Source organism: Enoplosus armatus, chromosome 11 (genome assembly GCF_043641665.1).
Source record: "Enoplosus armatus isolate fEnoArm2 chromosome 11, fEnoArm2.hap1, whole genome shotgun sequence".
Lineage (NCBI taxonomy): Eukaryota > Metazoa > Chordata > Actinopteri > Centrarchiformes > Enoplosidae > Enoplosus > Enoplosus armatus.
In genome coordinates, this window is record NC_092190.1 from 5,799,367 (window position 1) to 5,822,012 (window position 22,646).

The 22,646-nt window shown below is 42.5% G+C and overlaps 1 protein-coding gene across 1 annotated transcript in view; it reads left to right on the plus strand.

Moving 5' to 3' along the window:
• The window catches only part of sema5ba (sema domain, seven thrombospondin repeats (type 1 and type 1-like), transmembrane domain (TM) and short cytoplasmic domain, (semaphorin) 5Ba), a 148,987-nt gene that overhangs the window by 90,635 nt on the left and 35,706 nt on the right, over positions 1-22,646 (plus strand). Inside the window, exons 6-9 of the mRNA XM_070914374.1 lie at positions 6,642-6,704; positions 7,471-7,569; positions 7,716-7,929; positions 14,462-14,747. Coding sequence (XP_070770475.1) covers positions 6,642-6,704; positions 7,471-7,569; positions 7,716-7,929; positions 14,462-14,747 — 662 coding nt within the window. The remainder of the gene's footprint in view (positions 1-6,641; positions 6,705-7,470; positions 7,570-7,715; positions 7,930-14,461; positions 14,748-22,646) is intronic.

The window sequence follows — 22,646 nt, forward strand, 5'->3', positions numbered from 1 at the left end:
AAGGAGTTGAGTTGAGCGCTGTGTTCCCTGTTTGGACCTATTTTCCTGTGTGAAGAAACACTGCCAAACTTTGAATTTAAAACTCAGCACCCGAAACAGGATAACAGCAATTGATGACTTTTCTAAAGGCTGATCGCAAGACAACAGACATCATCAACACCTAATGAGCTACAAATTCGTGATTTGAGTTTCCTGTGCCTTTAACATCTTAAGTTGTTTGCAAAAGCAGGAGGTGGTGGAAACGGAGTGTTAGACGAGCACATGATGTGTTAATGGTTTCCCACCTGTGAACGCTGACAGTGGTGTTCACTCCTGTGTCGCTGCGTTGGTGGCTGAGTGTTTCTCCTCTGCACCACTTGCGCTCTGATTTGTGCCAAAATTAGCCATATTGTCAAGTTGTGTTTGTGCGTGTTGGATGTGGGTTGTTGCTTAAAATAGCAGATTACATGGATGGAGAGAACAAGGCAGAGTCAAGAGAACAGATGCATGGTAGATGGATGATCTCTGTCTCTCTCTCTCAGTGAGGTGGAGCGTGAATATGCAGATCTTTTTCCCTGCTGTCTCAATGGTGAGGTAACATCTAGAGGAAAAGCCTGCGGTGAAGTGTAGCAGGATGACTGAGGAACAAAACATGAGCAGCCTACAAGAAGGTAGTTTATGAGACACTGACGACATACAGAATATTTTCCCCCTCCTATGAATATCTCTCAATTCTGAAATTCTTCCTAACTGAAGAAAGCATTCACTATCAATGCATAGAGAGATATTAGACTCATTTTTCGTCACACTCAGAGTATTTCATGTATGCCATTCTTCTGCATTACGTTAGCTTTGCATATTAAGTAGCTTAACTGTTGCTTAATTTAGGCTGTTATTCAGATTCTTAACTTTTTAGACTCCATGTTAAATTGTTTCATATTTTTCATGCTTTTCTAGACTAAACTCACACCAGTAAGGTCCAATCTCATTTCATTGGTACACAAATCTAGCTTGACTGTAACAAAGGCCAGACAGCTTCTATTCAAACAACCATTACTCCCCTGACACACTTATTTACAATTTTTATGAGTTATAATTAGTTGTCACACATGATGTTAGCTGTGTGAGGCGGCCTTATCAACACAGCGCCACATTTCAGGAAACGACCACATTGGCAGCCGCCGCTGCTCGCAAACTCTCTTTACTTCATTAGTGTTTCCCGCTCTCCACCCACCCACCCCCCCCTCCCACCCCCCTTTCTCTCTGTTTCTCGTAAAAATAGAATTCATTTTCGAGCCCAGCCACCGTCTTTCAGCAGTAAAAGTGATGAATCCTCTTTCCTGATACTAATTGTATTTTATTTTCCTATAAAAAATTCATGTCCCCCCCCCCCTCTTCCCTCCTTTAAGGAAGATGCCGGAGGCCAGATATTCTTATTGTGTCTAAGGAGTGGCGAAATTGGGAGAAATGGGGTGTCAGACTCTGGTTTGGAGGGGGAATTGATGACAGGGAGAGCACATGGTTGTTGGCCTTGCTAATAGATGGAAATGAACTCTAACATGCAACGGAGGCTACAGGCAAATAATAAACAGGCTCTGCGGCCTAGGGCCTGTTGGAGCATGAAAAATGGCTGTAGCTTGGTGTCCCCGAGAGGCAGACAACTCTTTATTGATTTGAATTTCCTTGTTTCTTCCATATTCATGCTTGGTCTATAAAATCTACAAATTTGATACTGATGTTTGTACACAGACTGTCCTCACCAGGAAGACAGCTGTATTGATTGTGTGTTCAAATGCCTAAAACACTAGTCTATGCTGATGTTTACCTGACAAGGACCTCCAGAGGCCGAGCAAATTATGACTGTCTCTCAGAGCCAAAGGCAGAAGTATTGATGTTGTTGTAGCACCAGAAAACCTTTATATTCATGCCCACTGGATGCTTCGCCTTCTAGTTGCACCACGGCTCCATCACATCGCTGTCATGGTTCTACACTTCAGTTTTCGTACGGATTAAACAAGGTATAACATGTTAATTGGTGAGCTTTAGAGATGCTGGTAGATGGATTATGGTAACTTTGGATAGAGTCAGGCTAGCTGTTTCCTGCTGTTTTCAGTCTCTGTGCTAAGCTAAGCTATCTAGCTGCTGGCGGTAGCTTCATATTTACCGTACAGTCATGAGTGGTATATATTTTCTCATCTAACGCTCAGCATGAAAATGAAAAAGCATAGTTCCCAAAATGTCAAACTATTCTTTTAACCATGTAATAGTTGTGCTTAAACTGACCAGCTGACTAACTTGGAAGGCAATGACAAAAAGTAAAGAGGATTTGTTGCAAGTTTTTTTCATATTAATTACATATTTTATATTTTAGAGTTTATAATGTCTTTTATAATGTTTTTTTATTGATTTTGTTGCATATGCTCTATATCTCTAAGTCAACAGAGGTTTTACTGCATCAGTGAGCGGACCTGCATACTGAGCTGTTATACAGCAAATGAGAACCTCAATATCAACATGGAATGTGTGAAAATATTATTTTCCCTCTTTGTGTTGGATTATTGTTCACTGAAAAAAAAATTTTTCTGTAAAAATAAACACTGCATCCTGCCCACACATTATACAGCTTTAATTCATCCTGTTGATGGCAGTCAGGGCATTCAGGCTTCAGTACAGAGTGAAGGTATTTGAGGGAGAGGATGTTGAGGCGGAATTGGTATTCTCACAGGCTCTGTGTGATGTGTGGCTTTGTTCCAAAGTGGTGTGAAGAAGAAGAGATGGACAGAGAGAGGGGGAGGGGGGGAGAGAAGGGAGGGAGGTACTTTCTGGTGAAGGTCAGCGGGTTAAGCCGATGGGGATCCTTGGAGATGGGGCCCTGCCGAAAAGATGGTAATGCCCCAAGCCATGATTCATCGCAAAGGCATCCATCACCCTGTGTGTGTGTGTGTGTGTGTGTGTGTGTGTGTGTGTGTGTTTACAATGACGTCATTCCATCAGTCCCCAGGCTGTCAGGGGCTGACAGGCAGGGGCTGCGGAGGAGCCGTGTTTTCATTTCAACAGGCAGAGTGATGGACTGCTGCGGAAGAGGCGGGCCTGCTCCCTGATTGGCAGGTGCCACGCTGTGCTCATGGGGAAGTGGATTTGAGGTTGTTTGTGTACTGTTTGGCTGCAGCGCGAGTAGAGTGACTAGGCAGTCGAGCTCCTCCAGAGCACATTCGCCTACTTCATGTTCAGTGTCTGGAGCTCAAGTTTCATTTTAATCACAGTGTACTTTATATAGCTGTCCCCTGCTGCCGTTCTCTCTCACCAGTACAGTCTGAAGCAGGTTAATTGAAGGGAGCTGCTGTGGGAGACGGGGAGATGAGCTGTAACTATCTATACGGGCCAGAGCCCACTTACCAGTGCTCAACCCGCACCGGTAACATTAATGGATTTGTCTCAATCTCTGGCTTTTACCTGCACTTACTTACAGGTGGTTGTAGAGTTAAGAGGTTTTGTCTGGTTTTATGCTTTATGCTAGTTTAGCTTGGCTGAAGCTGCTTTAATCAGAATCAGAATCAGAATCAGAAATACTTTATTGATCCCCGGGGGGAAATTGTACAGTACCGGTGCTCCCATTCAAGATTAGAAAGTAGCATAAATTTAGAGCTAAAGTATGTACAAAATATAAAAATAAGAAATAGAAAATGAAAAATAAAAATATACACATTTACAGTATTTAAGTGAAAATAGAAGTAAAAATATACAATAACAACGTATATGCATGTATATATATATATATATGTATTGCACTGTTGTGTATGACATATATGTATTGCACTGGCACATTTAAAGAATAAATAATGAGGTAGTATATGAACAGGTGAAGTAGGTCCAGGTTTCCAGTCTGTTTATTCTGAGTGTCAGTGACACTCAGAGGGAGGAGTTGAACAGTTTGATGGCCACAGGCAGGAATGATTTCCTGTGGCGCTCAGTTGTACATTTGGGAGGAATGAGTCTCCCACTGAAGCTGCTCTTGTGTCCGACCTGTACGTCATGGAGAGGATGTGAGACATTGTCCAAGATGCCCCGCAGCTTGGACAGCATCCTCCTCTCTGACACCACCGTCAGGGAGTCCAGCTCCACCCCCACAACGTCACTGGCCTTGCGGATCAGTTTATTGAGTCTGTTGGAGTCCGCCACCCTCAGCCTGCTGCCCTAGCATGCAACAGCATAGAGGATAGCACTGGCCACCACAGACTCATAAAACATCCTCAGCATAGTCTGAAAATAGAGACGGCTCTGGCCCTTCCTGTAGAGGGCATTAGTGTTCTTTACCCAGTCCAGTTTATTGACTATGTGGACTCCCAGGCACTTGTAATCCATTAACAATGGATCGAATGACCAAGTGTAATCGATAGAATTATCACTGGACTCTGCAGTTCCCCTCAGCGCTGTGGAGCGTTTTAGCATCTTTCAGCGCTTTTGGTTCGCTTTTGGCTCTCATCATCCTGCTACAGCAACAAAGTTAGTGATCATAGTGATACATAGTTGAGCATCTAGCAGCTGTAGGAGAGTGAATGTTGGACTTGCATATACAATGTCTATAATAAAATGTCAGTGTGGCGGTACTGCTTGTTGCGATGTCCTCAAAGTGGCCAAAAAAAGGTTAAAAGATGCATTAATTTGTATTTTTGGCCACCAAGGGGCAGAAGAACTCCAAAACAAGCTGACAGACACACCGTCAGACATATAATGACTTTATTAAGTTGTTTTGGCTATTATACAGTTGTCTTGGAAACGTGTTTCTGTCCACCAGATGAATGCAAGTCTTCTATTAACTCCGATTTGGTCTCCACAATCTCCTGAGAAAAATATCTGTCTCTTCATCTGCTAAATGTTTCTTTACCAGCCAGGTGCTAACTTTGTCTGTCTGCCACTTTGTGCTGGGCAGGTAGTGTACACTGGGTGAGTTTGTTGATCAGGGGAGCTTTAAGCTGTCTCAAACAATCAAACATGGCATCATAAATGTGGAAGATTATTTCCTCTGCAGTGTTTTGGCAGCACAAACAGTTCTGGCAGTGTGAACAATCAAAACACAATCACAGGCTCATGAATGTCTATGAATATGAGCTTAGTATAAAGGCAGTATAAGAAATCCCAGGACAATGTGCAGATGTTTGACTAGCTCATTAGACTGTGGCTATTACTGTTCAGTCTGGAGTTTCACTCATTACCAAGAATTTATGCAAAGGCTAATCATCCAAAATCATGAACTTCAAGCATAGTCGATATACTCCATGATCTGTGAAATAAGAGATCTATTTATATACTTAAAGAGAAAGTAGCACTCTGCATTTTGTCCTGAGAAAGATTTTGGCGGTTCGCTTAAGTTCTCATTAAACGTGCTTATACTGTTTTATTTCCATTTAAATTCCTAAAGAGCTATATTCTCTGCACCGAGGATCTAAGAAAAGATGTGATTAACTCAAAACTATATTTTCCCAGCAGAATTCACTCACTGAGTCTCGGGGCTATACAGTGTTTAGTCCCCTCTGCTGAGCTTTAATTAAAGCAAAATGAGGATCCAAAAAAGGATATCACTGCAGGACAAATTCACACCTAAAAATGAAATTGTCCAAGACTGCATGTAGGTGTTGAAGATGAGCTACATAGTGAACCAGCCTCAGTTTTTCCCCCCCTGAAGTTTACTGTTTGTTTGAGTCCTCCATTTGGCTCCTGGAATACTGACCTAGTTTAGTGTTGACTCTTGGTTGGCCTCAGTTGGCGGGCTCCGCCGAACGTTGGGTCACAACTTTGTCCCGCTGGCCGATCGTCCTGGGACATCAATTCATAAGATGTAGATAATTATGTGCCGTGGGTCCTCTTGTGCATGACGACAATCCCTTTGGGAGAGGAGAGGGAGAAATAAAGCCAAACAGACAGAAAGATGGAGAGTCAGATAGATTGATGTTATATAATAGCAGACTTTTTTACTTTTAGACATTTAGGCAACCTTCCTACTTGGGCAGTGAGATGAGAGAAGAGGAGGAGATGGAGGAGGATGAGTAAAATGAGGCCAGTGACACACAACAGGGGGTCCTCTGGCACCTTGCACACACACAGTTCATGCCAAGAGAGGGGCATCTCTCAACGCTCTTAACAAGAGCCAGTGCAGCTCTGGTGGCCAAGCAGCATGTGTGTATGCACATGCATTAGTGTGTTTGCAGTGCAGTCGTGCAGTGCTGCCGCCTGCATCCATAATTAAGCCCAAGACAAAACCATCAACAGGAATATAATTAGCCAGTAGAAGTGAAAGAGGGGGGTGGCGGAGCGGAGGCGAGTGCTGCAAACTTTCTGAGCGAGATAGAGAGAGGAAGAAAAAAGAAGAAGATGGAGAGAAAGCCATTTACATGCTAATGCCGTCCTCAGCCCTTCAACTGCCTCGTTGGGTACCTTGCCCGCTACCCTCGAATAAGCTCTTGGCTGGCAAGCCGGTCGCCATGTTTACACAATAAACAAACAGCAATGAGGTTAAAGTCTTTTCATGCATCTTTTTGTGCGTGCCTACAGTATTAGCAACAGTCAGTTGTTGCGTAACTGTTTTGTAATGTCTGAAGGACTCAGCTGACTGCTTTTTCGGCCTCTTTGTCATCCCTGGGCTTTTTCTTGTTTTTGTTTCCTAGGCGACAGAATGGGCACCGGACGAGGAAACCAGGAGGTCCTGTCAGAGCAAAGGCAAAACAGAGGTAACCTCGATCCCGCCCCCAATTACAACACTTCATGTCAGTGCTGCCTGGCTTACAGAGAGGCCATCTTGATATCTTCTGGCTGTTGTGGCGAGGTCCTTATGGGCCTCATGGGAGGGCTCCGTACAGAGCGGCTATTTCAGAGCCTTCAATCAAGAGTTGTTTTTCTTGCAGTGAAGAGAGAGGGCAAACTGAAGGGAAGGAAAATAGAGAGAGACTAGGGCGAGATAGTGAGACACACAAAAGGAGTTCCTTTCAAATATGTCTGATAACCAACGCTGCGATCAGCTGTCTTATTTCGATTACTCTGTGAGAACTGATGGCAACGTCATTTTTATCTCCCACAGTCCCTATAGAGCCAAGGGTGATGCCTAATACACAAAACAGACACTCAATTCTCTGTGAAAACCTGCATCACTGCAATTACCTCAGTTCTTTTCCACAACACAAAGCACCACCATTTACAAAAAATGATACGAACATAAAGCGTTTCATTACCAATAAATCTATTTCACACATTTTTACTGAAACACATACTTGACTTGTTGTAGAGCCTCCGTCGATGTCACAAATAGGCTTCCATTCAGTTGCAAACAAGGATTCTTATTTTTGAACAATTGACTTACATTTTGCCACCAAAACCAAAGCAATTCACCGCCTGCAGCTTTGCAAAAACGTCAAAGAACATTTAGCCTGCCACCGCAGCTTTTCTCTGCTCTACTGTAACTTTTTGAAAGCTTTCTTTTCTTCTCCCACTTTTCTGCAGATTGAGTGTCAGAACTACATCAGAGTTCTGCTGGTGAACAAGACTGAGGTTATGACCTGTGGAACCAATGCTTTCCAGCCACTATGTATTACCCGAGAGGTATGAGATAAGTGTGTGTTTGTGTGTGTAGTTTTGTAAAAATCCAGTGAAAACACTGTAGACTTACCCTGCTACTCTCCCTTTCTCCCCCTGCCTCTCCCTTTTCCTCTCCATCCCTGTATCCTCCATCTTTTCATCCATCGCAGGTGGGCAACATGAGCAGCGTGCTGGAGCGGGTGAACGGCGTGGCGCGCTGCCCGTACGACCCTCGTCACAACTCCACGGCAGTGGTGACGGAGAGCGGAGAGCTGTACGCCGCCACCGTCATCGACTTCTCTGGCCGTGACCCCGTCATATACCGCAGCCTGGGCGGCATGCCACCTCTCCGCACTGCACAGTACAACTCCAAGTGGCTCAATGGTACAGTAGCACAGCAAGAACTACCACATATGATGTTCGTTGTCTCACACTGAAAAGTTAATTCAAATGTTTTTGAATAATGAAGGTTATTTTTTCAATTAATTGGTTAATCATTTGATCTATATCTAATATGTCACAAATATGTGAAAAACAATCATCACAAGTTCTCAGAGTCCAAGGTGACACTTTTAAAGTGCTTGTCTTGTCCGACCAACAGTCTGAAACTCAAAGACATTACATTTATAGCAGAAAAGCAGCAAATCCTCACATTGGAGAAGCTCAAACCAGCAGACACTTTGCATTTTTGCTTGGTAATAACAATTAATTTGTTATATAAAATTGTACGTGAATTATTATTGATTGACTGAAGTTTATTTTAAAGTATTTAAAACACAGTTCTTTGGAAATGTGTAATACTAATGAAAGGATCTGTTTACTGGTTTGAGTTACAGCTTTGTTTGGTGTTTCACAGGGTCGGTGTTTCGTCTCAGTCGTGAGAACTCTAATGTAATAGGATTAGTAATCTGATTGGGTCTAAACTCTCGTTGGATTTCCAAATAATCCACACAAGGTTAAATTGTACGGCAAAGACTTGGGTCAAACAGTCTCTGAACATTTCTGCTGTTTCTTTAAACATTGTCTTAGGCCTGCCCGGAGAGGCAGACGGGCCAAGTGTGCACTTTTGCTTCCAACACAATCATTTTTTTGTCACAGCCCAGATAGATCAATCCGGCAGGGGTGTTTTCAAAGGATTACAAAGACTGTTTGGATTTGAAGTTGTGTGTGGAACACGGTACAGGTTAGTCATAGGAATTGGTGGGATTTACAGAATGGCGGAAAACATGAAATGCTGTCAATCCTGCTGGTGTCAGTGTCAATAATCTCCCTGCTGCTGACGCTGGGCCTTTTCCTCTGAGCACGCTGCTGCAGGAATCCAATTCACACACACATCCTGACTCCAGCAGAAATGTAGACGGACCGTCCACTGGAAGAGGCTACCATGCGCCGCCTTTGATATGCAGAAATGGTCAGATTACTGGATTCATGGAGGTATAATGAAAAGCGAAGTGGGAGGAGTTATTTTAGGCGTCCATTGTTGTGGAAGTAATGGTCAAATTCATTTTCTGCTTCTTAGACAATGTTAGGCGACTGACACTTGGAGCACTTTCAAGACCTGAATGGACATGAAACTCTTCTGGTTGAATTATCTCTACAAAATGTGCTAGAAAATGTGTGGTTCTTTAATAAAGACAGTCAAAGGTACAAGCCTGTGGACATCAAAACTCAGAGAATGAAGTTTGGGGTCAGAAAACATCCAATCACAGAGCTTATTGTTCTGTTGTGTGTGTGTGTGTGTGTGTGTGTGTGTGTGTGTGTGTGTGTGTGTGTGTGTGTGTGTGTGTGTGTGTGTGTGTGTGTGTGTGAGTGTGTGTGTGTGTGAGAGAGAGAGAGAGAGAGAGAGTGTGGAGTGAGGGGCAGGTATGGAGTCCATAGTCCTTCAGAGACAGAGTTCTAATTGGGACCTAAAACTGAGACCTAAAACCGAACTGCTAAATTTAAACTCGAACTAGACCCAAGGCTATAGTTTTGCTGTATTTCTTCCTTTGCTGATGGTTAGTTGGTCAGGCTGTCAATTATTTTCTCAATTCTCAATCCATTAAAAGTTCAGTCTGAAAAATGTCAGAAAATGCCCAGAATCTCCCGGAGTCCGAGGTGATGTCTTAAAATTGCTTGTTTTTTTTCTGACCAGCAGTCCTCATCCCTAAGATGTTTAATTTACAATGATATGAAACCGAGAAAAGCTTCAAATCCTCACACCTGAGAAGCTGGAAACAACGAACGCTTGACATTTTCTGCTTGATAAAATACCTAATCAATTAATCAATCATCGGAGCTGTTGATGATTCATTTTCTTCCGTATGACTAAGGCATTAATCAACTAATCATCAGCACTAAATGTAAAAAAACATATATGTATATTCACAGTCCAGCTGTATTATGATGAGAAGTAGGTTGTGAAAGATTTGGACTGCAGAGAGTAAAGGAGAGACAGATATGGAGAAGTCTGTACGGAAAGGTTGAATGCAAGCAAAGGTGGGAGAGTGTGAATGTGTGTGTGTGTGGTGGTTAGAGAGCAGGGATGAGACAGTTGCAGAGCAGGGAAGAGCATGAGGACGAGTGGGAAGCAGAGAAGATAGACTGAGGAGTCAGTGAGCGATGTAATTATTCCTCACGGCAGGGAGAGGGTGAAATTACAACACACAGCATGCTTCACACCACACAGGGACTCTGCCTGTGTGTGCATCAGAGTGTGTGCTTGTGTGTGTGTGTGTGTGTGTGTGTGTGTGTATATATGTATTTAGGCTGTAAGCAAGCTGCATGTGTTTCCATGTGTCCAGGTTAGGGGTGTGTGTGTGTGTGTTTGAGAGGGACACACACACAAAGACAGAGCATGTGGCAGGGAAAAAGATGAGTAGCAAAGTAGATCGTGTCCTCATCAGCATAATCACAGGCGGCTGCACACACAGTCAAACACACATGTTGCGCTCGGCTCTGGCTGCAGACACACACACACACACACACACATCCATGCCATCACAGACAAAGCCTGCTTTGCTTCATGGCTTCTGTGAGGGTTATGGAGTTGTGTTCCCGCTGGATTTGGGGTGTGAATGAAAATCTCATTTCCAGCTCTAAGCCTCTCCAGTTCTGGAGAACCGCAGGCGGGGGGGGGGGGGTCCTGGATCTAATCAATCTGTTCCCTTATTGGATTGGTGGCCTGCCAGGCACCGACCAACTGTGTCCCATCGTGCATCTGAATGACACGGGGAGCTGTGAAATAATCTAAACAATTTCTCTGTGCTTCTCTCAAAAACAGACTTTGTATTTCTATTCCTGGTATCCGCTCCCCATCTCCTCTCAGCTTTTGTAGAAAGTGTGTTTTGGCGTATTTAGTCAAAAACATTGTTCACATATTTCATTTGTTTTCCTTACGATGTCTCCTGGCAAATGGAGCGTGGCTTTAGTTCAGCTAGAGCTCTGAGGTTGCTGGCATCAGCTATTTCATTCATGCTCCAAAGGGAGTGGCTCGTTCATCAGCTGCTTGGCTACCAGCTGACTAGTAACATCCTGTCATATTCATTCAGGTGTACACTTCTCACTATTACTCTGCTGATATCTGCATGCCAACGCTGTTTCCTGCTGCAGCTCCCTCCACGACAGTAACCTCTTCATTATCTGCTAAGCCCTTAGTATTGCTGTGTTTATTAAGAGCTCCCTCAAAGAGCAGAGCTATTTCCACCAAATTTAAGTGTGTAATCGTTAGTTAGAATTGTTCAATTCCTTGGCAGAAGTGTGTCTGACTACAATGATTGTTTTTGTGGTTATGTTTTGGTAACTCAAAGTACTTGGTTATGGCGAAGGGAAGATTATTTGAAAGAGTCAGTGCTGACTTGAAAAATGACGTGGGAAGAGTTTACTTTATCAATAACCAAAACCATGAAATGTGTTCCTGACCTTAACCAAATGCTTTAGTTAACCTCAACACAGCAACACACAGAGTGTGGACTTCAGTCCCCTCTGCTTTGTCTGACTTTGACTTCATAATCCAGGCAGAAAGTATGTTTCCTTTAAAACTTATTTGGCAAAATTTAGTAGTATACGAATATATTTTTTAGGATATAGTTGGACATTTTTACTTGTTCTTGCATTCTTTTTTTTTTTACTTCTCAACAACACTCAAGCCTCCCACCTTCATCCAGAAGACAGACGTATACACAACAAACCCAACTAAATACAAAACTCATAACAAACAAAGAAAACACACACAATTAATCAAGACTGAATAAAAATGGACAAAAACGATCTGGGTGCGGCCACCCAACCGGTTTACAAAAGTGTACACTCGACCATCCCCCTATCATTAAGGCGTCACTTTTTGCATTCTTGCCGAATCTGTTTGCGTGAATATTAAATAGCCGTGCTCTTTAAGCTGTATCTGTGTTTGATCTAAAGTGTCATGTGATGTTAGTGATGGCAGCTTCACTCCTCCAGCACCCAACCAGCCTGCCAGATTGAACAATCTGTTTACCGCTCAGCGGGGAGATGGAAAGGCTCTGTTCGTCACATTCGCACCCACGCAGCTTCAGTAATATTATGCAGAATCTGTCAGCTGCACCTGCCCTTTGCCTCACACACATAGAGTATGCGTAAACAAAGGTATGCAAACACAGACAGACTCTGGTCCACACAGCAGCTCAGGAATGCTGTATACACACACACACATACATTATCCCTTATATCACATTGCAGATAGTGTGCATAAACACAATTAGCTCCTTCACATGGCCTTTAGCTGTGAGGAAAGTAGCACCTAACACATTATGATGGTTGTCTCTTCAGCCTCAGTTGCAGTAATGGTAAGTGACCCAACAGGCGTGACACCACTCACTTGTTCATCTGCATGCTTGTTAGCACCAATTAACATTGAATGGGGATGTGTATTACAGTGATTGGTTTGACAAGTGTTTTTATTTGTCACAGATATAAATATTAAATGATACCTTTGGGTGTCATGCATAATAATTGTGATGATAATTAGTTTGTTCTATTTTCTGTAACAACACTGACGAGGACCCTCCACTTCATTGCACGTAAACTGGAAAAAACTGATTTGATCACCTGCTAAATTAGCCACCGCTGGCATCCCACTTTTTTTACTACATTGTTGCACAATAACTCTGATTCTCCCCTTTAATATAAAACTTGATTACCGTTTCAAAAAGTTCGGAAAACGTCCTCAGCTGATTGTCTCTTTGTTAAAAATGTGTTTTTACGCCACAAGTGCTTTCGCCTGCGGCCGGTCCAAACCGTGGGTTGTTTTCTATAATAGTGTGAAATGGAATTAGGGGGCTGCTGCAGCTGTGTGGACAGCTTCCTGCTCCATTTTAAAATCTTATTCTCTTATAAAAAGCCTCACTAGCCCCTGAGGCACATTCCATCATGGCCCTTTAACAGGTCACCTCCGCTGTGTGTGTGTGTGTGTGTGTGTGTGTGTGTGTGTCTATAACATCAGCATCTCTTGTTTTTTGTTTATGGGTGTGCATGCATCTGCGCAAATTAAGGTTTATTCCTCTATTTGTGTTTGTGCTCATGCTCGTGTGCTCGTGTGTGATATCCCTTACGACAAATGAGTCCCAGTGGAAAACTGAAGCGACAGCAGCAGAGCAGCATTTTCTCAGTTTCATCGTTTCTGCACACGAGTAGTACTCACCTGGAAGAAGAAAAACGCAGCAGTAGAAAACAAAACTTCAGTGTGACGAAGCCACAGTCAGTTCAACGACAAGAGCACCGTGGATGTGTCTTTTTTTAGAAATGTTCAGTTTCAAACTGCAACTTGTCACAAGAAGGCAGTTATTCCGTTATGAAAAACTATTTTTGAGAATAAATGTATCTGTAGCTCTATAAAGTGACAATGAATGACTTTTAAAACTAGTTTTATTAGTTGAAATTCTTTATTAATTCTGCCTTCAAATTGGATATTACAGTATATGTCAGCTTGAAGTTCAGTGTCTTTGTCAAAGACTTCTACAGATAACGTGCTGGCTGACACTAACTCACCCTGTACTGTGCTGTCCTGTGAACTACACATCTGCAACACGTCAACTTTTCATGAACAACTAAAAACTACTTCATTTTTAACAATGTTTAAAATTTTTAATTGGATTGAAATTTTCATTCAAATCTATTTCTTTAATAAAAAGTACTTTCAATAAAAAACTGTGTATGGAAAGCTCTGTGGATTATCCAGAGTAACCAGGACATTGTTTCTGGAAAGGCGCACCGCTGCTGCTGAGTTTTTGTTGTGAGCACCACATACAAAATTCCACCTCGATTGTATTGAGATGTCTGCAGAAATGTCAGATACGAATATCTTAAAATGTCGGCACACAAAGCCAAAACAATCTGCATGATTAGAAACTAAAAACTGAAATCAGCCCCAATGTGTTTGATGCAAGACTAGCATGGACGAGTGTAAGCTTGTTCTCCCTGCACGCTCACAGCAGTGAATTAGTATTCTGTGATGAGTCATGTGTTTACAAAGGATGACACTAACGTCCCGTTCAAACCGTTATTCAGTCTGCTTTACGTGATAACCCACCCAGCAGGGAGGGCCATTAATCACCGGCTGTGTCACCCAGAGCAATAAAAGCAGCACGGGCATCCAGTTAAGCAGACATAGCTTCATGGATTTACCATCAAAACATCAGACGGATTTATTAGTAACCATTTTTTATCTTCTCCTCTCCTCCTCCCTCTGCACCTTCTCCTCTCATTTACACATTTGACATTGAGGCTCTTTTCCAGACCATCTTAAACAGGAGAGCAACAGAAGAATTTAGAAGTTTTATTGCAATCAATAGTAAGGAGTACAGGGGTCAATGCAGCAACATCTAGAAGATAAATGTTGCAAATATTTCTGTTTCCCTGGAGTCACACTGTAATGATCCTGTCCCTCCCTCCCTCCCGGCAGAGCCCCACTTCATCTCAGCCTACGACATCGGCCTCTTCACCTTCTTCTTCCTGAGGGAGAACGCAGTGGAGCACGACTGCGGCAAGACTGTGTACTCCCGCGTGGCGCGAGTCTGCAAGAACGACATCGGCGGGCGGTTTCTCCTGGAGGACACCTGGACCACGTTCATGAAGGCGAGGCTCAACTGCTCCCGCTCCGGGGAGATCCCCTTCTACTACAACGAGCTGCAGAGCACCTTCTACCTGCCAGAGCAAGACCTCATCTACGGCATCTTCACCACTAATGTGTGAGTAAATGGACATGTATTACAGCAATGCACCTATTTACACATGCATAGGAAGGATTTTTAAATTATTAATATTAATCTTATATTAACTTATTGCTGTCCACCATTTTATTACAATAGGGATATGTTTCAAATGGTGGTATCTCGAACACAACTTTAACCCTGCAAGTCCCACAGTTTAGCTCTTAATGTGTGCTCATGTGGTATGAAGAGTTTAGTTTCGAGATACTTTATTTGATGTTACATCAAAGCTCAGGATTCAGACATTTCACAGTTTGAACATTCACTCATGTAGACCGTACACAGCAGGGCTGAATGTTTCCTGATTTTAAAAATCCTGGCAATAAAGGGACAGCAGTTCCCGGTAATTAACCCCAGTACAGATCCGTCCACAGTTGATTATGTCTGTAAAGGCACACAAATGATTAGTCAACACCTTCATTACTCAAAAAGCTCTACTCTCACCTTTAGTATTACACCTTTGGGAGCATAAATCTATTAAACAGATAATACATCTCAATAAGCACAGTGGTGACCTAATACTGTGTCTATAACCAGCATTTATAATTTAATTTTCAAATTTCAAATTCAATCAAATGTAGCAGAGGGGATACTTACAGGTCGAAAAGATGTTTCTGACATTTACCTAAATTAGCTCCGTGTGTGTCAATGAAAACAAACTGGGGAATGAAGGTGGGAATACTTTTAGAACAGTTCATCGTTCGTCTGTATAGACATTGTAGAAAGTAAAATTATTGTAATGTAATCCTTGTCCATGCATTACTCCTCCATTGCCCTCGCTGCTGAATAGAAAGGATGAACAACCCACCAAAACAAGTCGCAGCTGTGCTGAAGAGCCCTTTCAACTCCATCGAGAATATTAATGGGGCAACAGTGACACACACACACACACACACACACACACACCAAAACACTTCAACTCTAACTTCTTTTCATTGAGCCCTCAGATTTCATCACTTCATAAGGTTTTGTACTCCAACATTTTCCCACCTATACAGAGAGAGAGAGCCTCCCTGCTGCTGCTAATGATCAGTGTGGATGCATGCAACTCTCAGCCGAGCTGGATGCACAGACTGACTCACACTTCCTCTGGTGTTTGATTGCTCCAGGTGGGGGTGTCACACACTTTATTACACAGAGGAAACACTGAGAGCCAAAGTTTGTACATTAGTGCTCTTGTTATGCTTCTTTATGTTTAGCAAAAGTGTAATTGCGTTACATTTGATTAGAGGAGGGCAGCGTCTGTGAGGTCAGTCTGTCCAACTCCATAATGAAGAGCCAGATACCGTGAAAATCGGTATTAAATATTTATAGTCCCTAATGAATATTTCTAATTATTTTGAGGACCTCCTGACCTTTTTATCTAGATGCACCATCAGGTCAAAATTTTCCCTTGAATAACTCCTTGGCCTGAGACAAAAAGCAAAGTCCCATGTTGTGCATTCGGTCCCAACACTTTCACACGTATCATGTGGTGTAATGAACTTTGCAGCCTCTAGAGTTCATTAGCAGGGCACACAGTAAGAAATACAGTAAGAAAACTAAAGGAATAGTTCAACATTTTGGGAAATATGCTTATTTGCTTTCTTCCTGATGAGAAGATCAGCAACAGGGCAGATGGGCCCTGGAAAAAGGGAAGGAGAGAGGGAGAAGAATAAAGGGGCGAGCATAAAGTCAATCTAAACGGAAACAGAAATGACTTCACTTGGTCTAAATGCTGAAATGCCGTTGTCCCACACAGTGAAAGGAACTGAGATACGTTGCAAATATCAAGCACTGATTTTAAGGGAGCTTTAAGCTACAAGGAAAGCGCATGTTCACGTGTGCATTTAAAGTCGGCAAGTCGAATCTGAAGTCTTGAGTCATGTGAGACTATCAAGAGTTGGCAGTGAAAGTGTTGTCTTGTAGTCTACTGTGTGTGAGTATGGGTCTGTGTGTGTGTGTGTGAGTATGGGTATATGCTGTGTGTGTGTGTGTGTGTGTGTGTGTGTGTGTGTGTCCCTGAGTTGTTGGTATTCAGATGTATTCTGTGTTCTGTCAGGGGAGAAGTTGAATCCTGCCTCTCACCTTCTGCTCTCTCACCTGTTAAGCTTTCGGTATTCGCCGCCACATGGCTGCTTTCCGTCAGCCTGCAGCCATTTTTAGTGATCGAGCGAAAGAGAGAGTGAGGCATGGTGAAGAGACAAACGGAAAGAAAAGCCAGGGGGGGGGAGAGAGAGAGAGAGAGAGAGAGAGAGAGAGAGAGAGAGAGAAAGAGAGAAATAAGTCGAGGTAATGAGGAAAATGTGTGAGCTCCAAGCTTTTGTCTGTCGTTCTTTGTCTGCTCCTTCCTTGCCCTTCCTCTCTGAAGCAACTCGTCGGTCCTCCCTCCAAAACGGCCTCCCTCATCGGGGTTGGATATGTTAATGCAATCACCACAAACACTGTCTCCATCTGTCTGGCCTAAATTGAACAGGCTCACAGCTGCTCCCAGGAGTTTGGGGCTGTAAAACAGAGCAGGAAGAGCTGGAGCGGAGTACTTATCCTCTCTGCTCCCAATCTGGGCCACGTCTCAATACTGTAGAGTGACCGGGGCATCTTGTATATGTTGTATTTACTCATCCATTGTCTTCAGATTATCAGCGAAGCGATGCAACAATTAATCAACGGGGAGAACACCAATTTTGATTTGTTAAATAAATAATAAAGTCGTTCATCCTGCAAAAGTGGTTCCAGCTTGCCAAATCAAATGTGCCAGTTGTGTTTTAGTTAATTGTAATTAAAGATATTTGGGTTTTAGTTGGACAAAACCCAACCCAAAAGCACTTTGACGATGCCACCTCAGCTTCTGGTAAATTGTGATGAGTTTGGGGACTTGCAAGAGACAGATTTAAAAAAAAAAAGATTGGCTAAAAGCAGCCGAGGCCGAGATATCTTCACTTTTAGTCCCTTGTATGCGTCTCTTCGTTAAACCCCTTCTGCCTCATTAATGCCCATGTTTTCACCCCCCAACACAAGTTTCAAAGTATCTTTATTTATCCAGAGCTGCAGAAGATATTAAACAACTGTTTTCACTCGCTGAGTAGTACCTCTCATAAATGGTAAACTGATTTTGATGTGTAAAATTGGAGGGGTGCTCCTTCTGATCAATCACTTGAAAAAAATAACACACAACAGATCAATCTGTAATAGAAATAATAATTCCAGCCCTTCTTTAGAGGAGGAGAGGGAGAAAAAAGGATTCGGCTGTAAATGTATTGAGACGTTCACCAGCCATCGGAGCCTGTCGAGCCGTTATGTAGCGGAGGGTTTTAGTATTCCTTGAGAATAAGGACACTTAAGACCTTAGAGCACGGCCAGGTCTTTTAATTAACTCCGGTCCCTTATTGGCAGGGTCCTTCTGTCGTGGGCTCAGAGCAGCAGCGAGATTCTCCTGCTGAGGTGTCCGACCCGCCATTACTAACTAATTATGAGCCTCCTTATCTATTTCTGGGTGACTTCACTGACCCCGCCACTTCACCAGTTCTTAGAGGGTCTCATATCTGAGAGGTTTGGGGCGGAATCTGGAGGAGCGCTGGAACAATTGGTCCATTAATTGATTAATAGATTGACATAGAATTGTTTGACCCAATTATGATGAAGTAATTTATGAGGCAGAATTGCCAAACATTTGGTGCTTCCATCTTCTCTAATGTGAGGATTTGCTGCTTTTCTCTGCATTATAACATCGTAAATTGAATATCTTTGAGTCTTAACTGTTGGTCGGATAAAACGAGCAATTTGAAGATGTCGACTTGGGCTCCAGACCTCTTTTTTTCAGTGATTAAAATTCTTTAGGTCTGCTGCTGTGCTCATTTTAAAACTGTTTTACATGGCTGGAGAAACAACCGACTAATCAGAGCTTCTAGGCAGGATTAAGAATGGGAACGCCACCGAGATTAACGCAGCTGTACGGGTTGCTTTAAGGGCCAGGTCATGCTGGAAAAAGACCAGTTTGTACAATGTATTGTCCGACCACGTCAAGTAAGTCAATAAGTGTTTACAGCTGCTACTAACTGCCACACCCGAAGACGTGAAAAGCGAATAGAGACGGGGGGGATGCAATATTGCTTAAATACGGGGATAATTCTGAATTTTCACTTCAATCTCTGGGAGGCATTTATAGTGTTGCGCTTGGTTGTTCACATGAAAAGTGCCACAAAAAAAAGGGAGGTAGAGAGAGAAGTTCAAACCGAAGCTGTTCAACCATCATACAAGGACTTGTGATGGAGTATACGGGCGCCTTAAGTCAACCTACAGAAATAACAACTCTGTAATCATCATATTTCTTTGATCATCATGAAAAACATGAAATGTTTTGCTCTGAGCAAATGTTAGCTTTCGTGTCAACAGAAAATTAGGTTGATGGGGTGACGTCACTCATTAATGACAAAACAAACATATAACATGACGTCAGACTGGATCAGGACAGGAAAAGAAATGGCAATTCATTCCGATGATCAGGCTAAGTAATCACTAGTTGTAGCCGTGTAGTCACTCAGTGTCGTGTCAGTGTGTGCAACCTGACACCTCTTAGGGATCCTAAAATCCCTCCTATCCATGGAAAATATGTGACTGACTCCAAGTGAGATCAGATTTGACTTGGATGATGAATGATATGCTGGGCAGCCAAGTGAAGCAAGTATTTTTGATTTTACACAACGTTCTCTTCCCGTCATATCAACTTGCTGACATCAAATCTACCTTGAAATGAAGTGCGGGCTCCCAGTGGAAGACTGTGCCTGATCTGAATGCAGTTTGACAGAATCTGCTGCTTGTGTACCAGCTGTTTTAGCATTCCTGTCACAAATGTTCTTTAAATTGAACCCACTACTTGCAGTCTGTTTGGTTTTCCTGACTTAGGGCCAATTTGCATTTGATTAGAAATATTGTGAAAATAGGTCAAGTCAAGCTTAGACTCAAAAAACACAACCGTGATCAAATATTGTCTCTCAAATATGACGGCGTATTGTAGATAAAAAATACAAATAGATACGGAGCTGTAATATTCTGAGAAAAAAAACTCTCTTTCTCTGAGATTATAAAGCCATACTTTTTCAAGAACAAAACTCAGAAAGGAACCACATCTCACAGTGCCCCGTGTTGCTATTTTTCAAGCTACTGTAGCTGTCATATTGCCCTGGACCCATGTCAGTGTGGTTTCCATGGGAACGCAGCCAGTCATGCAAAGATACATTTACGACTTTAATCTTTAGTTTTTTCTCTAAATATTACCCCAGTCCCCCGTTTCCATGTTTTTATTTTTTACCTACAATGGCCCTAATCGTACTCAAATGGTTAACAATACCATTACAGTGAAGTGTGCACTTCTTTACAATGGCTCAAATCTAACACCTGGATTTTTGTGCAACCTATTGAACCTGTGCTGTTGCTTTATTGTTTAGTGTAGGTGTTGCTGACTCAGTCTGAATGTGACTGTTTTGGGCCAAAGCTGTTGCTTTTGCTGGCGTATTGTTGTGCAGTATAAAAATATGTATGGATAATCCTGGCAGCCTCGGTTCAATTTCTGGTCCCTGCAGCCATGTAGCTCTGCTGAGTGGGCCCTTTTTCCTTTTCTGCTGTGATGCAGGTATTCACTGAGGTTGAAACATTGGCCTTAATGTAGTTTTAGCGGTTCCTTTTTTCACATAAAATGAGGTTAGGCACATCAGCTAAAAACCTAGGGTTTCACCTGGACTCTACTGTACTCTCTGCATTGATGTGTGTGTATACAATGCACGTGCAAATGTCTATTTCTTTTGTATCAGTTTATTTATACCACACATTAAAAACAAAGTGCTTTAAAAAAGAGGTTAAAAATACAATAGATAAATAACAAAAAAATATAGATACATGTAAGAATACAATAGGCATATAGCACAGAAAACCACCAAATAATGAAGACATAATATGGCAGATCATATAGTCGTAACAGTCACAAAGCTTAAGAAGAAAGATGAACAAGGAAGATCATGAACAGAGACGTCTAGGGATCTGGTTTAAAACGTGCAGTAGCAAGGTTATTGAGTGAGATTCATATCAGCCACTTGTGTTTACCTGACAGACTCACTGGTGTACTGATCTGTTCTGATTGTGGCTCGCACAGAGCCAAGCAGCCAGGCTGAGTGAGGGGTTCATTACCTTTCTAACACCTCTTTTTGGGGGCTGAGCTGAGCTACACATCCAGGCTCCTGTGTGGAAAACTGTCCTGGCACCTGCAGTGATGTATCCTGGGTATGACAACGGGGGAAACAAGTGTTCCACATTATTTTAGATCTTTGTCATTGTCAACAAATCTTGTGAAAAGACCAAAACCAACAATGTGTCTGTGGCACAGAGGAATACGAGATATATACACAATACTTGTTAGTAGGATCGATTCATTGTTGGTGTTGGTCCTTTCAGGTGGTTTGTTGACAATAAGAAAAATGATGAATATAACCAGCTTTATTCTTAAAGTAAAGCTGACCATGCTGTGCAGTCGTGTTAACATAGTCAGCAAAATGTACTTTGTCCTTATATAGTGTGCATGTTACATAAATAGACATATTCTAGGATTCTCATTACTGATGCATTCATGAGTATGCAGCATTTTAAATGTTGTACCTGGAGCTCATTTTATCTCCTTATATGGCGCCAGGTGGCAACAAATTAGTTCGCGGCACAGAAAATGAAAAGGAGAGAACGACAGAGAGGTTGACAGGGATGAATTCTGTAAAACAAGACCTGAAATCAAGAAGTATTTCAGAGGACAGCCAGTGACAGGATCAGGCTGTTGGGACGAGATGAATCACTTGAAGGAACTTCACTCATAATGAAAGTGATCATCATGGTGCCGGGCCTCAGAGAGCGGCAGCAAACAGCATAGCAGATGTCAAACAGCTTTTCAATCACTTTCCAGAGCTTTTAAGCAGACTCAAAACATATGGGTTGCATCCATTAGTGCGATAGACTGTATTCCTTTCAGTGCTGTTCTCTTGGCATTATGCGCACTGTCGAAGTAGAGATCTAAAATAATCTGGACAGCATCAGGCTTCCTGTGGTAGAGTTTGGCTTCAGTGCAAGCTGTAGCTACAGTACAACCACAAACCCACAGTTTAACTTACTATTATGTCAAACTGTGTGTGTTTGTGTGTGTGAGTGTGAAATCTGTTGTGGCTGCCGTTCACTTATTGCAGCTCATTTGCCTGTGGTTTCCCTCCAGTTGGAGTTTGGTTGCTACCGGTTTACCACAGCACTCACTCTGCTTTACACTCTTTGTCTCTGCCTCCCTGTCACTCTCGTCTCCACCAGAGCCATTGAAAAAAAAAGAAAAGAAAAAGAAAAGGTCCTTTTACTGAAGTCTGAAGGCTGTTCTCCTGTGCAGTCTGCAAGTCAGTCAATGAGCCACCTGCTTGGCCTCCCCCGTTGTTTAGCTAGAACTCATTTGGAGCTGCACAGCACTTTGCCACCCTGCAGGAATGACCGAGCATATTTAGTTTTCTCACAACCCTGAACTGGATCTCTGAGAAAGTAGTATTCAAAACAAAAACCAGCAACAATGATCACAGACCTCTCAAGCAGGATAAGGTAAAAAATCTTATAGGTAAAAAATAAGGATATTACGCCCAGAGGAGGGTGATCCATAGAGAAAAGAACTCATATCATCTTTCTATGAAGCATACAAGAATGAATTTTGAATGATTTGTTCTGTGTCATAAATCAGCCAAACCAGAATGTGCAGACGTCATACAGATACCGCTGGGATCAGTGCGTATTCCAACTTTCCAGTGAAAGCCTTTTCTTTGATGTGGGTGAAGATAAAGCTCAGATTAATTAGCGAGTGGACCTTTTGAGCTTGGATTCTCTTCACTGTACATT